Source organism: Musca autumnalis, unplaced genomic scaffold, assembly GCF_047663935.1.
Source record: "Musca autumnalis isolate F117 unplaced genomic scaffold, ASM4766393v1 scaffold_1, whole genome shotgun sequence".
Classification (NCBI taxonomy): domain Eukaryota; kingdom Metazoa; phylum Arthropoda; class Insecta; order Diptera; family Muscidae; genus Musca; species Musca autumnalis.
This window is the reverse complement of record NW_027411644.1, coordinates 253,945,372-253,963,993: the sequence shown is the minus strand read 5'-3', so window position 1 is coordinate 253,963,993 and position 18,622 is coordinate 253,945,372. Positions and strand designations below refer to the sequence as shown.

General features: G+C 39.9%; 1 protein-coding gene across 5 annotated transcripts in view; it reads right to left on the bottom strand.

Annotated features, from left to right (window-relative positions):
• Window positions 1–18,622, bottom strand: part of LOC141389381 (uncharacterized) — a 540,923-nt gene that overhangs the window by 48,241 nt on the left and 474,060 nt on the right. For all 5 annotated transcript variants that reach the window (XM_073960812.1, XM_073960816.1, XM_073960814.1 and 2 more), the window contains one exon: window positions 5,794–5,897. In XM_073960812.1, coding sequence (XP_073816913.1) covers window positions 5,794–5,897 — 104 coding nt within the window. The remainder of the gene's footprint in view (window positions 1–5,793; window positions 5,898–18,622) is intronic.

Genomic DNA, 18,622 nt, shown 5'->3' with positions numbered 1-18,622 from the left:
GATGTTTTTGGAAAATTTAAAAAGGATTTTCAAAACAAGTTTATCTTTTTGGTCGCATTTATGATTGCTATAATTGCCCGTGTCGCCCACTGGCTTGCTGGCTGAGATCGGTTTAAGATAATTACTTTGTTTTTGTAGTTTTCCACAATAGCTTAATTGCCATTTTGTGGCCAACTAACGCCACATGAACTTTGTCATTTGCTGACCGATAAACATGACTGTTATCTTTATGAAAGACTACATGAACTAATAAATAAATGAATGGTTGAATGAATAGAGAAAGAGAATGTAATTATTCCTACCATTTATTTACGACCACCAAAAAGTATTAAAAATTAGTGACCAGCCATATAAATAAGCAACTACCAGCCATCTGATTATTATTTAAGTGCACATAAATAATTATTATGTACTTTATGTCGCGGCCATAAAATGGGATTGGCTTTTAATTCCTACCATTACAGTATGGAGAGTAAAGAAGTATTGTTTTTAGTTTGTAACTGATCGAAAAAATTACTAAAAATAAATGAATTGAGTATACCCCATGGTGGAATAAGAAGGTGTTACATCAAATCATACAAAACGTCAAATTTGCTCACAATAATGCATTACTGTGAATTGCTTGTTTACATTTTGTATGTGATTTTATTCACAATAATGCATTTTGACAACTGGTATGAAGATCAGCTGTTTTTGCCGCTGTACCTGTATTATTGTGTCATGGTATACCCACATTTATAATTAATTTGTTTATTTTTACTTATTTTTAGGTATACCCACATTTATACTTAACTAGCTGAACCCGATGCGCTTCGCAACCCCGATTAAATATATATATATGATGTTCCTTGCATTACATTGATTTTTAGACTGACCCTTTATTTTGGATTTTAATGCATAAATAGAGGAGAGTCGTCTTCCTCCCGTTCACCCATAAGAACGCTAAAAACTTGGGTTTGGGCGTCGGGTTAGTAACCCTCCCCTAGAAAAAACAGCCTACTATGAAAAAACGAAAGAAAAGAAAAACAAACCCCTCTAAAGTTGACGAACCCGCAAACATTGTAAATACCATGATCTACGAATCTGCACGTAGAATGTTCGCATTCTTTATAAAGAAGTAGTCCGGTCAAAATAGACATTGAAATAGCAAAAATTCCCACAAAGCTGAATTTTGGTGGAGAGCTAGGGTTTGCCATTAGAAGCAACGTCCTCATCGATCCCATGTGTGCAAAAAAAAAATTATTCGGGGTCAAAGGTCAAAATTTAAGGGTTTTTAGGTTTTCGGATTTATTTTTTGAAAACGGTTGATCTAATCAAAAAGTGACTAAAGTAAATATTGTAGACAGAAAAATTATCTACAAGTTTTACCCTTATAATTTTTTTCTGAGAAGGAACAATTCTTGAGATATAGCTGTTCTAAAATACACATGATTTTTATGCACTTATAAGGGAAATATGCACATATTCAGACGAACCGGCTAAAATAAGCGAAGTAATCGGGTCTGTCGCCCAAAAAAATATATATTTTCTTGAAGAGCGAAATTATAGCTATCTTCTAAAAGAAATTCCAACAAATTCGGAGTGTGTTTAGTAGAGTTATTCAATGTTAGAGTCATTTTATGCAAAAATAGCCCATTTAACCCACATGTATAATCGAAAGCCCAACGGGAACGACCCCAACGAAAACTCTCCGATTTTTTTTCAAGTTTTGTCAGAAGGTAGGGTTTGTTGCGCTGATTACGGAAATGTATAATTTTCAACGGTTGCGGATCCGGTTCGCCGGTTATTAGACCCGAAAGGCCAAATTTAAAAACCACTTACTGCAAAGTGGATATCGTTTGAAAGCTTACGGAAGTATCTAACACATAGTGTCGTTACTTTAACCGGTTCGCCTCATAATGTACTTACGCGGCTAATTTTTTATTTGACCTTTAGATCGAGATATCTCGAAAATGGTAAGTCTTTTTTAAGAATCATAAAGACCAATCTTGTAGACAATTATTGAATCTTCAACTTTTACTTTAGCGAGCTTTTGCTTAGTATTAGAAAAATTAAAAAAACTGAATAATGCCTCCAAAAATGAACTTTTGACCCCGAATAACTTGTTTTGCACACATGGGATCGATGGGGACTTTTAGGACGTTGCTTCTAATAGCCAACCCTAGCTCTCAACCAAAATTCTGCTTTGTGGGAATTTTTGCTATTTCCCCCTTATACGCATGTCTATTTTGACCGGACTAAAGGTGCAGTTTACGCAGTGACAGATATACTTGAAAAGTGCAAGGCCGATATTACTGCCATACAGGAAATACGATGGATTGGGAAAGGCGTCACAACAACACCTAAAGGCGACGCACTGTACTGTAGCTGCCATGACACAAAGCATAAGTTTGGGTGCGGACTTGTAGTTAGTCGGAAGTTAAAACATCTGGTCTCCAGTTTCACTCCAGTGAATGAAAGACTTGCTACAATACGGATAAAAGCAAAATGCTTCAACATTAGCTTCATCTGCGCCCATGCTCCAACTGAAGACAAAGACGAACAGACCAAAGATATGTTCTATGAGCGCTTAGAAGAAACATACGGCCCATGACATTAAAATTATTCTAGGCGATTTTAATGCCAAAATTGGAAAGGAGAATATCTTTGGCCCAACAGTCGGGAAATCCAGTCTCCACAGTAAAACATCTGACAACGGAATGAGGCTGATAGACTTTGCTGCGGCAAAAAACATGGTAGTTAGCAGCACCAGATTTAAGCTTCTAGACATTCATAAGTGCACCTGGCTGTCTCCAGATCAGAAAACAATAAATCAAATTGATCACGTTGTGATAGATGGGAGACCTTCATCGAGCGTGTTGGAAGTACGTTCGTACCGAGGAGCAAACATAGACTAGGACCACTACCATGTTGCAGCAAAGGTACGTACCCGGTTAAACGTAGCGAATAAAGTCCGAAAAGACACAACACGAAAGTTAGACATCGGTAAGCTGCAATCAGAACAGATAGCCACAGCATTCCACTCAACTGGCCCAATTGCTTAATCAAAGCACTCCTCGTCCCGATAACATATCAGCACAACGGCAAAGTATTGCCCATTCCATGCAAACAACCGCAAAATCCATACTTTCCCAGCAAAAAAAGTCCTCCCAAAATCATGGGTTTTGTAAGGGAGTTTTGGCAGCGGTAACTCCTCGCAAACCCCCTTTCTTCCCCATTATTTTTACAAGGGCATGTCGCACTCAGTTTGTAGTTATTTTATGACCACTAGAATAACTAGTTATTCTGTGGCCACTAGAAGTTGAAAAGTAAGTTGAAAAAAATTCTATTTTTAGAACAGTTGATGTAGAGATATTTTTTAATTTCATCACACTTCTTACTTTTATTTTACTTTATTTTATTTCGCTCGCTATGCGAGTTGAACACACGAACCCTCTGATTTCTAGCCAAAGACACTACATACTATGCCACGCACACGAACATTAAGGGTTGCTTAAGAACTTAAATGTGCAGTGCACATGTGCAACACGAACTGTTATTTTTTAAGGAAAAAAACTCGCGTGCCGACAGTGAGCGTTGAACACACAACCCTAGGATTTATAGTCGGACACACACTCACTGTGCCACCGTCCTCATTACTTAGTGAAGAGCAAAGTAAGTAGGTTTGCCTTGTATTTTTTTTAAGAAGTATCGCATTACTTTTAAGATTACTTGTAATGGGAAAAGAAGCTTGTTTACATTACTTTGTAATGGGTTACGTAATGACTAATGGATCCGAATTTTTGCTGGGTTGATACCAGAGACCTCCACCGAGGAATCCATGGTATTACCAGGTGTGTCGTGCATCTCGTGAAGAGAAAAATGCGGCATATAGAGCTACTCTACAATCAGTAGCAACGCGTAGCGCACGAGAGAGGTATCGGGAGAACAGGAGAGAGGAGAAATGTCTTTTCCGCAGGAAAAAGAGAGAAATGGAAAAGCTAGAGTGTCAGAAAATCGAGATGTACAGGAGCCAGAATTAAGTCCGAAAGTTCTACCAAAGAGTAACACATCAAACTTATGGCTTTGGTACATGCACATCCTCCTGTAGAGACCAGCAAGGTAATTTGGTAACTGATAGAGATAATGTGCTCAGGATATGGAATGAGCATTTTTCCAAACTGTTGGTGTCCAATAGTAGCGAAGACGACGAAGGTACCACAGATTCAATCCCAGAAGATGGTATTGAATGTCTACCGCCCAGTCAAGATGGTAAAGACAGCAATAAACCGGCTAAAGAATAATAAGGCTGCAGGAGCCGATGGCTTAACAGCCGAGCTGTTCAAAATCGTAGGCGACACGCTGATATGGTGTATACATCAGGTAGTTAGCTCCATCTGGCAGGAAGAACGCGTACCCGACGATTGGAACCTGAGCATCCTGTGTCCCGTCCATAAGAAAGGAGATAAGACTTTATGCTCCAACTATAGGGGCATAAGTCTTCTCCCTATCGCCTACAAGATAGTGTCAGGGATATTGGGCGAACGACTAAAGTCCATGATCAACGAAATAATTGGACCATACAAATGCGGCTTTAGACCTGGCAAGTCCACCATTGACCAGATATTTACCCTGCGGCAAATCCTGGTGAAGACCCAAGAGATGCAGATCGACAACTACCACCTTTTTGTCGATTATAAAGCAGCCTTCGACAGCCTACCTCGGCACAGCCATAAACACAACAAACAACATCAGTTGTGAAAAAAGAGAAGAGTTTTGTTGGCCAGCGGATGCTACTTTGGCTTAAGTAAGCAGTTTAAAAACAAGGCCACATCTCGTCAAACAAAAACAATGCTTTACAAAATACTGATACTACCTGTGCTAATATATGGCTCCTGGGTACTTGCGCAATCAGAAAAAGTAGTGCGTGAGAGAAAAATTCTTCGAAAGATCTACGGGCCAATACGAGTTGATGGTGAATATCGACGTCGTATGAACCACGAGCTGTATCTGCTATACAACAACATCAGTATAGGTAAACGTATCGAGATGCAACAATTGCGTTGGCTAGGCCATATCATAAGAATGAGCGATGATGAACCTGCTAAAAAGGCGTTTACATACGGACCACATGGCGGTACACGCAGAACTGGCGGGCCAATGCGAAGCCACAAACAGAGAGAATTGGAGATCTTTTCTTAGTTCGGCTTATGGAACAAATGTTCTGTAATGGGCCAGCTAAATAAGTATGCAATCCACTCGATTTCGTAAATGTAAACGTACTACAAGACAGTTTTTCTCAGAGAAATAAAGTGCTTGAATTATCCGCATAATGAAGTTTAACAAAAAAAAATATTTTTAGGAATGAATTTATATTAGTTTTAGTTAATTTTTGTCGTAAATGAACTGATTCTGATATTTTCAATGTGCTAATAATAATATTATATACGTAGAATTTGTATCAATGCATGTTAAAAACCACATATCCACACAAACATGTGGAAATTCTTTGGAACCAATAAAAAAAATTCTTCACACAAACATGTGGAAATATGTGGTGTTTCCATTTGCCTTGTTTTTGCAAATCGAGGTATTAGTGTACTGATGACTTAAATTAAATTCCCATAAAAATTCTGTCTATAGTTCCTGGTAATGAATTTATTGCAACCTATTGAAATTGATTTTTAATTTAAATTATTTATCTCTACATCGGCTATGATTGGTTATTGAGCAAGCAATTTGTTTATTAATTAATCGCAATGCCATTGTCGACACTGCAAAACCAACCAACACAGATTATATAATCGAACTTACCTTATAAAGACCCCACAGCGAGAACAGGCAATACGAGGCTACAACCAAAGTTCTCCATTTGAGGGTGAAACAAAAAGTGGTGGCCATTACAAATGGTAGAGCACCTGTAATGAGAAGGGGAGGCACAAAACGCCCACATCAACAAGGGGTTAATAATATATTCGATAAGAATAATAAATAAATTAATGGTTAAGGATGTTTATTAAACAGAAAAAAGAAACCAAAAATATGTGAAGCTAAAAAGAACATTACAACAACAAATGAAGACCACAAAAGGTGGGAATGACGCCAAAATAGAATTTGTAATATTAAATTTTTAATACCGGAATTATCTCAAATTTAAAGTGTTTAGGGCATAGACAAAAAAAGTTTCAGAAGGCGTATGACATTTAAAATTAATTGGGAGTACAAGCCCCTGTGGACAGTCTTTTGCGTTTCGTTGGTTTTGTAGGATATTTAAAATATCTCACAAACACACACATGTGCACACACATGTGCACACACATGTGCATGTTTAAGTCAAGTAAGTTCATTTCGAAATTACTTTCTCATTTCCTTTTGACCTTTATCTTCTTAGCTCAGCTTAATCACTTCCCTCCCACTATAATTATAGATCAAATTGCTGTTTGCTGTCAGTGCGAATTGTTTTCCACAAAAATGTTCTTTCCTTCTTTCATTTCATTGCCAAGTGAGAAGAACACAAACTCATAACTTACATCAAAGTGGTATTCTTAATGCAGGCATGTAGGCTGGTATAGAGGGGCCTGCATGATTTCCGCTCTAATTATTCCGCAAAAGTACAAAACACTGCCGTTTTGCCATTCATTTGCTGACGTTTTGTTCTTTCGTTTGAAGCGTTTGCATAGAGTTCATACTTTATGCATAGCTGTAATCGAGGTAAACCACTCAGGTGCCAGTGTTTAACTTAGACAGCAACCACAATGACCTCTACGGGTTGCTTAAAGGTCAATGTAATATTTGAAAAGAAAATTTGTTTTGTAAGGTTTGCTTATTAAGTGGTGCAATGGCACCGTTGCGTTGCAATTGTAGGCAAAATTTAAGGAAAGTGTACTTAAGAGGGGTTCATTGAAACTGATTTTGAGGTTATATAACATCAAATTTGGTTTAAAGTTGGCTTATGAAGGGTACAATAGTTTGGACTTAGCTATCAAACGTTGAAGTGTATATGAGATTTCTTGCAAAATAATTCAAAAGGTTTGATAAAATAGCCTCAGACAATGACTGCACAAAACATTTTATATTTGTGTGCTCGTTCTTCTGCTCAATCTGACTCTGGGTATGTTACTAGTTGCAGGAAGTAGCTGTTTCGATGGGATGTAACTCACTGGAGTAAGGTGAGTAGGTTTGGCAGGACAGTCGAAAAGGTGCAGTGTGTCGTGTAGAGCTGGCAAACCATCGATGGAAATATCGATATTATCGATACTTAATTTTTTACGCCAATATTGACAAATAGTTTTTTATATCGATATTATCGGCCATCACTAAAGAAAAGCCACAGAAGCAATATCCGAAAATGTTTATATCCTCAGCCTTTAGGCTGACGAGCGTATATACACTTTGATACGACCAAAAATGCGCCTCATCGAAATAAAGGTTTTAGACCTCAAGTATTTTTGGACGAAATTCGTTTCAGACTATTTGCAGTCGATTTAGCATTTAGAGTCCGTCCGTCTGTCTGTCAGACTGTCTGGCTGGTGATCACGATAACTCTCGAACGGATCAAGCGAGTCGAACCAAACCTTACATTTCGTAATATTTTGCCCAAACTTACTTTAAGTTCGAATATGGGCCATATCGCTCCACTGCTTCGAGTACCTACCCCACAAAAGTTCAAATTTTTTCTGTAAAATGATGTGAACGATAACTATCGAAGAAATCAATCGATTTGGTCTTTGCACATCGTATTATTCCTTGCAGATATAGATCGGCTTCGAATATGGATTATATCGGCTTACTCCATCGGGTAGCTTCCACAGAAAATTCGGAAAAAGTTAAGTTTAAGAGGTCCTCTAGGATCGTGTCGAAATTATTTTCTGCATTTTCTTATAAACGTGTTTTAAATCACCGCGATTGTATTTTTTCGATATTTCTTGCACCGATCAACACGGGATCCGATGAGAAAAACCCCATTTTTGGCGCCAAGTGTTCATGCAATATCAAATGTTAGTTGGTGGAATAAATGCCCAAGGATGCCTCTATCTCACGGTACATAACATGGCGATCTTGCATTATTTGTTCACGCACGGCTTAATTTTTTCTGACACCAGGACCCTCAAGAAATTCGTTTTTTGGCCAGTTTTTCATAGTGCTATAGCATGGTCCTTTGCCGTGATTATCCACGTCGAAAGTTGTGAAAAATTATCGGAAGAAAATTGTTTGCAAAGTGATTTTTTCAAGTCACTGTAAACAACACAACACAGGGTCGTATATCAAAGTGTCCTGAGTACGCTTAGGCTAAAAACTGTCAAACTTTCCAAAAAAAGTCAAATGACGACTGGCGACACTGTGTGTTGCCTAGGCCGCAAACTTTTCTAATTCGCCTCGTATTTCAATGACATGCGAAATGTAAACAAAACACATTTGTCGGCCATTTTGGATTCTAAATAAATAAGAGTAGGAAATCTACGATAGTATCGATTTTATCGATATTTTGAAACGGAAATATCGAAAAAATCTAGTGGGACCGATATCGATAGTTTGCCAGCTCTAGTGTCGTGCAGGCTCATGCCGCATGCTGAGAGACAAAACTACTCTGGTTTGTCGTGGCAAATGACGCTCCTCAGCTGCGATAGATGGGGTATGTACCCCGAGGACTTCATTCACACTATATTTGCTTATGGACTTGGTAACTGCGTCCCTGTGAATGGTGTTTAAACCTGATTCATATGCATATTGATAGATAAGAACTCTCTCCTGTATCGTTGGACCTCTTCCTCTAGAGCGTGGATATCCTTCTTGATGTGGGGATAGCTCTCACGGCAACACCCGAGCAAATACTGCAACGAAAGCATCTCATTGTGTTGATGTACTGGAAGCAACTTCGCCTCCTCATGTAGATGGTCTACTGAAGACATGAGGCATCCTGTTACTGTATCTTTCCCCATTGCGTATCACGCAATTCCGGGGACCAAACTGGAGCCACATAGCTTACCACAGAACGACCTATCGCGTTATATGTAGTCAACAAGGTTTTCTTATCAGCACTCCAAGTGCTGCCGGCTATTGACTTGAGGACCTCGTTTCTACTTTTCACTTTTGTCCCAGATAGCTACGGCGTATGCGGACGACATGACATTGGGGCAGTTTGTGGTCGCAATTCTGCTACCATCGACCGCGACATTCAACTCTATTATATACTGCGCCGTCCATGTGGTGAACAGAGTGGCCGTAGATTTAGTGGCGGATATCTGCATATTACTCGCGTGGAAAAAGGTGGTAAGATCGGTTAAACAGTCAGTCAGTCTCTCACAGATGTCATCTGGGTAGGTACCTGACGCCAGGATCGTACAATCATCCACATACGTTACGATCTCGATAGCGTCTGGACGGGGCGGGATACATGAGAGATAGAGGTTAAACAGTTCCGAAGATATCATCCCACCTTGGGGAAGTCCCTGTTTCACTCTACGGGGTTTGGACTTCTTGTTCCTGAATTCCGCATACGACTGGCGTGCAGACATATAATCGATTATACAACGTTTCAGACTTGGCCGGAGGGTTGTCAGCTCAATGTCCTCAAACAGTGTGGAGGCTTTTGATATGTTAAGCACCACCATCTCTGTTCTATCACACGGCTTATCCTGGTTGAGTCCTCGTCAAATATGTGTGGAGATTGCGTGCAGCGCTGTTGTCGTGCTGTGCTGGTTACGGAATCCATGCTGATGATCGGCAACTAGATACATACCTATTTCTGACGCCTGACGTCTTTGTTAAAGGCGACAAAAGCGAAATCGGTCTAAACGATTCACTTTTGCTGGCATCCTAGCCTGGCTTCAGTAGCGGGACCACCCTATCCATTTTCCAGACTTCGGGAACAATGATGGTGGCAAGCGATAGGCACTCCACTCCCGGTTCATCCAGCTGTTTCAGCATTACCATGGATATTCCATCAGGGCCCAACGCTTTGAATGATTTAGCGTTCCTGATGGCATTCGCTACATCATCCATTGTAAGCTGTGGTGGTTCATCCGCGGCAGGAAGAGATCTGATGCGACGTAGTACTCTTCTCTTCGCCCTGTCACTCCCGGGGTGCTAGACAAGCTGCCGATTGAAATAACTTGCGTACCTCTTAGGGTCAGTCAACATAACGTCGCCAAACGTGACTGAGGTCCTATCTTCCCTTATTCCGGGGTTCAAGAGTGACTTAACCGTTGCCCACAATTCACTTATACCGACTCCAATGTTAAAAATCTTCAGACGATTTAACCACTTGTTCCGCTTATGTTCGCCGACCAACGTATTAACTTCCAGTGGCAGCTCCCTGACTCTGGGGTAAGTGGCGTTGGCTCGATAAAACTCATCACGTTCATTTGCTAATCCCGGCGCCTCTGCTGGGAAGTTTGGTCTTACTTCTGGTATTCTACCAGCACGTATATGGCGAGCGGCTGCGGCAGTGATGATGTCTCGGAACGTCGTTTCAGCTACCCGAACATCAGACGGATTGGGCAGTTCTCTGAAGCGATGATTAGTGAACTCTCTGAAACTCGGCCAATCTGCTTTCCAATTATTGAGGAATGTGCGGCGTTCAGAGGTGATGAAATCGGGTGGTGTGCTAAGGGAGACAATTTTGGGGAGATGGTCTGATCTAAGAAAAATGTCAGGTGACGTCATTTGTCAGACCAGGTGACACGATGCTTATGTCTGACGAACTGTGACACTCTCCTCTAATTCTGGTAGGGGTGTCCTCATTCACCGAACAAAACGTAGAGCTGTCAATCTGCTCAGCCAGCGCTGTACCCCTCTGCTCGTTTCCGAGGACCGAATGCCACATCTCATGATGCGCATTCAAGTCCCCCAAGACCAGATGGTTATGATCCTCGGGCTAACCTGGCATAAAGCTATTTATCGGCAGGATGTATACGTTTAGCAACTCTATCTCGGCAGTTCCACACCTAACTTCTACTTCCATACATTCCATGTATGGGTCATTAGAGACAGCCTCAAGCAAAATTGGTCTGTATTGAACAGACTGGTGCAATATGAAAGCTAATCCCCCACTTCCACTTCTGGTGCGATACTTCCTTAATATGTTGTAACCATCACAAAACTGTAAGCTACAGTTGTTGTTGAGCTTGTTTTCTTGCACCGCCGCGACCTTGATATTCTTCCGACTCATGAAGTCCACTATTTCCTCGATCTTACCACGGAGTTATTGCAATTTAATTGCAAAAAGAATGCATATTCTGAGATTGGAACAACAACGGCTGGTGTTAAATGCTGCGTGTGCGGTTGCTGTTGAGGGGACTGCGGGAGAGTTTCGTAATCTGACGTCGACTCAGTGGGGGCTGCGTTCACGCAACATGCAGCAACGTAGTCCCTCACGGGCATGGCAGGGAAATAATCAGCTAGAACGAGTATACCACACAAAAGGAAGCCGAAACACCCAAGAACCCCGTTTACTGGAGGACCTATGATTGAGGTACATCAGAAAAAAAGTCTGATGGAGAAAATCAACATTAAGAGAGTGATTGTAGATTTTTGTGGCGGAAATCTGCATATTCCTCGAATGGAAAATGGTGGTAAGATCGATTAAATAGGAGTTCTCTCACAGATGTCATCAGGGAAGGTACCTGACGCCAGGATCGTGCAATCATTCGCATACGTTACGATCTCGATGCCGTCTGGAGGGGACGAAATACAAGAGTGGTAGTGGTTAAGGAACTCCCTGTTTCTCTCTACGGGGTTTTGACTTCTTGTTCCTGAATTCCACGTACGACTGGCGTCCACACATATGGTTGACTATCCAACGTTTCAAGCTTGGTCGGATGGTTGTCTGCTCAATGTCCTCAAACAGCGTGGAGTGTCTGACTGCATCAAAGGCTTTTGGTAATCAAGCGCCACCATCACTGTTCTATCACACGGCCTTCTCTGGTTGAGTAATTGACAAATATATGTGCAGATGGCGTGCAGCACTGTTGTCGTGCTGTGCTGCTTATGGAATCCATGCTGATGATCAGCAACTTGATAGCTATTCCTGATACTGGGGATGACTAAGGCTTCAAGAGTCATTTCTACGGGCGACAAAAGCGAAATCGGCCGGAACGACTACGGCCTTAATCCAGACTACATTTCGCCAATCCTGGAGTTGGACACAGCTGAGGCATGAATCCCCAATATAAGTGAGTGGACGCAGGGTAGACAACTTCCTGATAGCCTATCCATCTTCACTGATGGAGCGAATATGAACATTAGGCGATAAACTTAACGGCAGAAGTTTTTGCAGTGTTGAAAGTTTTAGAACTGTTAGAGGGAATGACAGAATTTGCAAACAGGATAGTCGCGGTATACATGCTCTAAAGGCGTTAAGTTCCTGCACTATTTAATCTATGATTGTTCAAAATTGTAGGTCTATCATTAAAGTTTTAATATAGTCCTTATGATTTACTAGATATCAGAGCACTGCAATATTGAGGGAAATGAGATTGTTGATGAAGTGGGAAGACGATGCTCCCAGTCCTCGGACCTTGGGGTTAAGGACTGTGTCAATCCACCGCATTGCTTCTTCCTTAGCAAACTCGGTAAGCTCTACGCAGAGAAAATCGTAAGGATTTGGCAAGACATACCTGATTGTAAGATATCGAAGTAAATCTGGCCGGGAATCTCAGGGCGTAGAACTGCTTCCCTTTTTTCACTACGCAAATCTGAGATCAGCATGGTCATTGCAGAATTAGATCTATGACAAATAAGTGGAAATACAACAACATTGAATACTGCAGGCTATGTGAAAACGTGGAAGAGATTGCAACTGTCGAGCACCTTCTCCATCTGTGTCATATACTGGCAATCAAAAGAAGTCGAAATCAAAGTCTGCAAATAAAACTGCAGACAGAGGCGATGTAAAATTTCTTTTGAAGTAATTGTTCCTAAAGAAGTATTTCCTGATTTTGGCCACCTTTGGCGCTTATTCGTGAATTTGAGTGCCGAGACCGTCTAACATGTGATGCTGTCACTTTAATCTCATTGTCAAATAAAGACACAGGTTGTTTGGAGTGCATGATCTATGTACCCGGCAAAAATACTCCCTACTAACCCATTATTTTAACAAGGCCATGTCGTGCGAAATTTGTATTTATTTTTTGACCACATAAATAAGTACCACTCATTTAACTACTTATTTAAGTGGTCAAAAAAATAACTACATATTTCACGCGACATGCCCTTGTAAAAATAATGTGTTAGTAGAGGGTTTTGTAATTGGCATTTTTGCTGGGTAGTATATCTCTCTCTCTCTCTAATTTTCCTTCTATATAGCCCTCAGCTCTGTTCAATTTTTGCAGAAACCTTAAATGACTATGGGGTGGACATGAAGTTTAATTAACCACCTTTCTTCCATAACTCTCTGTATATCTGAGAACCCTACATCTTTCCTCTCCCTCTCCCTTCTTCTCCCCCTCCTATCCTATTTCTTTTCAGTATGAGTAGCTTTCAACAATCAATGGTAGCTGCGCATCGGATAACATAACGTATTTTTTTTTTCTCCAGAGTAGTCAACGTCGGGCGCCACAACAATGTAATGAAAACAAGTGAGCCAAGGCTATAGTCGGGTCGGGGTCGACTATGTGATACCCTACACCACTACCCCTGTTCATAAGCTTTAGACTAATAAAATTCAAAATATTAAAATTGGGATAACTAAGCGCCTTTGCTCTGAATGTCTTCATTAAGACAAGTCAATTTTTTTGAAACGCATTTAAGTGCAGTACAACCCAAATAAAAAGTGGAAAAGTGGGAGGTATGCCAACCATCAATAGGCTTCTTTCTCTGTTAGCTTTCGATATACCTCCTACAGAAGGGAAATATTAACAAATATTTTTTTTTTCACATTCCGACCCCTGAATAATATCCGACCATTATCAAAAATCAAAGGGTTTTTTCCTCTGTGGGACCCTCAATAACACCCAAAATTTCGTGACGATCCAATTAAAATTGCGACCTGTAGCGTGATTTCTAAAAAAGTGGAAAAATGGGATGTATTACCGACTATTGCGATATCTCCGTTAGTTGTTCACCTACGCCGACCTGGTTTGCATCGTTGTAAAGATGGGATCTTCTACTTTTATAGTCAGACTTTGCTTTTGGAAAGTCCCCAACCAAATCTGTGATATTCGTCACTATAATTAAAATCGCAAAAATGAAAAGTTGTGTTCTATTAGCGGCTTTTGCGATATCTTCGTTGTTTGACCACCTACGACAACCTACGTAACATCGTTGCAAAGGTGATATTTTTCACTTTCATTAGCTTTAGGTTTTGCTTTTGATATACCCCTTTTAGAAGCGGAGATATTATCCTACCATCACCAAAATCAATAGGCTTCTTTCTCTGTAGGATCCCCATTAGCCCCCAAAATTTCGTGACGATCCGATCAAAAATGTGGCCACCTACGCTAACCTACTTTGCATCACTGTAAAGATGGGATTTTCTACTTTCATAGTCAGACTTTGTTTTTGGAAGATCCCCTACCGAAGCTGTGATATTCGTCATTATTATTAAAATCGCAAAAATAAAAAGTTGGGTTCTATTAGCGGCTATTGCGTTATATTCGTTGTTTGATCACCTACGAGAACCTGCTTTACATCATTAGAAAGGCCATATTTTCTACTTTCATGGCCAGGTTCTGCTTTTGGTATACCCCATATTGAAGCTGAGATATTCGCTTAGGAAAAAAAATTGTCTTTTTCTCCAAATAAGTTTTTTGCCCATTCCGACCCCTGAATATTATCCGACCATCACCAACATCAATAGGCTTCTTTCTCTGTAGGATCCCCATTAGCCCCCAAAATTTCGTGACGATCCGATCAAAATTGCGACCTGTAGCGTGATTTCCAAAAAAGTGGAAAAATGGGATGTATTACCGACTATTGCGATATCTCCGTTATTTGGTCACCTGCGCCGACCTAGTTTGCATTATTGTAAAGATGGGATCTTCTACTTTCATAGCCAGGCTTTGGTTTTGGAAAGTCCCCAACCAAAGCTGTAATATTCGTCATTATAATTAAAATTGCAAAAATGAAAATTTGGGTTTTATTTGCGACTATTGTGATATCTTCGTTGTTTGATCACCTACGAGAACCTACTTTACATCATTAGAAAGGTGATATTTTCTACTTTTATTGTCCACATAAGTTTTTTGCCCAGTCCGACCTCTAAATATTATCCGACCATCACCAAAATCAATAGGCTTCTTCCCCTCCGGGACCCCAATCAACATTCAAAATTTCGTGACGATCCGATCAAAATTGCGGCCTGTAGCGTGATTACAAGGTTTAGATGGAGAGACGGACAGACGGACGGACGGACGGACTCGACTCAGCTCGTCGAGACATTCATTTTGGTATATATAAGTTAGGTCTACGACCATTATTTCGATGCGTTACAAACTTTTTGGCCAAAACCAACTTATAATACCCTCCCCACATAGTGGTGTAGGGTATAAATATTACCAAAAGTCGAAAGAATGTGTTGCTTAAGCATCAGCGCGCCACTAACTAGGGCTTTTTCTTTGTTCATTCAAGGCGTTTGGTTAGCGGATCAAAAGAGACCATCGAGCATACCAACAGAACATATTAGTGGCCACGGCGCGGGGATTCAATACATCATATTGTGTCAGAGCGCGAAACAAGTGTAGTTACTTTTATTTTTGTATGACAGTGTTGTTGTTTTATTTTTACTTTTATTTTGTATTTCTTACTGGGCTTTGTCGTGAAACACTAATACAAGGAACAGGCATATGGATCGATGCACAAATACCCGCCGAAAACTGCGGTTATATAGATGAGTCCTTGAGTTGAGGGGGGAGAACGGGACTGTGACTTTACATTGAAGAACCAGAAACTAAAATCTCTATTCGACTGCTGGATATTAATGCAATACTTCAGTCGGAAATCCAAGGGATTACTCGCTACAGTTACCCAGCTCTTGCGAAACTACTCAATTTTGGAACTAAATCAAATTAGAAATAAATGTATTTTATGGCCGTTATCCTCGGATAATAATAGTTCTCTCCAAGTTGACACGTATGTATATACGTATGCGTATTTGTATGTTATATCTTTATAATTAACACTTTACTCTATTATCGTGCATCTAATATATCACACTGACACTTACAAAACTTTGAAAATACACTTCGAATGTAAATCTCGAGTTAAGTTTTGTTAATTACAAACAAGAGTGTAAATAATAACCACAAGCTATGTATATGTATATAGGTACGTAATATATCCAAGTAAATAACTATGAAAAGAAGTTATAAACGAGAAAAACTTTTATTACAACACCTTCTGTATGTGTGTACGTACTCCTTGTTAAAATTATATGAAAAGAAAGCAGTGCAGTGAGTCCCAACAGTTTTTTTTTGTTAATAATTTACAAGACTTTTTATTCATTACAACAAAATTAACTCAAGAACAGTAACAGTTAAATGAATGACAAAAGAGAAAGCCTCATTTGTTTTTATTTTATGTGCCACTATGAATGAATGGCAAGTGATTTACTTTTATAACTCAAAGAGGACACTCAGCACGTGTCCACTACTACGTTTCAATGACTCATGAATAATTTCATGAGCTTATGCAGATTAATAGATACTAAAGATGTGCTTATGAAGAAATTGTGATAAGGACAATAATCGATAAAAAATTATAGCGACTTTATTTTGAGAGAAGAGAATATGGACAAAAACTCAGTGGTATGCGGTGCTGTCTTTAAACATTTTCATATTGAAATAATTTTCTGTTGAAGGAGCTTCTTTTGGTATGAGTTTCTGTCTTCAAACATTTATATATTTAAATAGTTTTTGCAGAAACGTGAGCTTCTTTGCAGAAACGTGAATGAATTCTAGAACAATGGGTAAACGGATTTGTAGGGAGGGCGAAGTTCGATAACTCTGTAAGAAAAGTTTTCCAATCACAATAATCGTGTTCCACTCAACTTTCCCGCATTCTTGACTTATAGGAGAAATATCCCAACCCGTGAAAAGCGTTCATTGGTAACAGAGGATCCCATGGTTGTACGACAAAACACTGTTAGCAATAACAACAACAAATGAGCATTCCGGATATTTGGCCAGCTACGAGAGTTTTCCGGGACTGGTCGAATACTCTAACAAGTCGAATACTCTAAACAACAATATCGATAGGATTAGGAAATGAGAGTGATGAGCATCGCCTTACGAACCAGTAGTTGGGAATTTACTCTTGGAGTCAACAGACGAAAAGAAATGGAACGATTTACTAAATCAACAGATACAATGCAACATTGGTACGGGATTGAGTAAATTATGGGCAAGGGTCAAATAATTTCGAATCTGGGAAGGACGGATGATAGAAAGAGTGTTCATTCAACGGCGAGACTTTAATAGATACGAAGAGGTGAGCACGACATTTTAACCGATAGTTTATAGAGCTCCACGTGAGTGATAGTACAAAGAGAATTGTGCTATATAGATCGTTATGTCGCTAGTACCGAAGTTTCTGAAAGAAATGGTGCTTCGTAAGACACTTTCTCAGAGAAAGGATCCTCCGTAAGTTCTTTTCTGAAAAAAGGTGCTTCCACAGATCCTTTCTAAAAGAAATGGTGCTTCTATATACCTTTTCTGAGAGAAATGGTGCTTCAATAGACCCTCTCTTAAAGAAGTGGTACTTCTTTAAATCCTTTCTGAAAGAAAGGGTTCTTCTTCAAATCCTTTCTGAAAAAGGGTACTTCTTTAAATCCTTTCTAAAAGAAAGGTTCTGCTTCAATAGACCATTCCTTAAAGAAAGGGTACTTCTTAAAATCCTTTCTTTAAGAAAGGGTACTTCTTTAAATCCTCTCTGAAAGAAAGTGTACTTCTTCTATTCCTTTCTTAAAGAAAGGGTACTTCTTTAAATCCTTTCTGAAAGAAAGGTTGCTTCAGTAGACCGTTTCTGCACAAAATTGAAACATTGTATGGACGCCTGTCGTTTCCGGATTTCAGAAGTAAAATGTCGAAGACCCGTAACGTGAAACATTGAGTTGGCCAAGGTGGGGGTGATATTTTCGGAACAGTACATTCCTGAAATCCACAATCTCTGGACGATAATTAGTGATGACATATGTATGTATGTATGATACAGATATATATTACAGGTTATGGTATTTAAACAAAAAAACATTGTTCCACAACATCCCATACGGGACAAGGGAGACTTCTCTCATATCAATGAGTGCACCCCGATTCATATTTAGCTCAATGATATGGGACCTACTGTTTATCGCCGAATCCGAACGGCGTGTCTTAAGACACCACTTGTGGAGAAGTTTTTTAAGGCTGAAATACTCAGGAAATGTCGCCAACATTACTGAGGGGTATTTTGCCACCGTTGAAAAATGTTTGATGTTGCTTGGCCGGGGAATCGAACCCCCGACCTTCTGCGTGCAAGGCGGGCGTGCATACCATTGCACCACGGTGGCACCCATGGTATGGTATGGTATTTACATAGCTGATTTAGTGAAATTTTTCTATCTGGTGGATATAAAAATACGCGCCGCTAAATCTACTGTTCACTACTTTGACTGCTGAAATTAGGCTCCCCCTGAAATATTCATCAATGCTGTCCTGATTGCGACCAC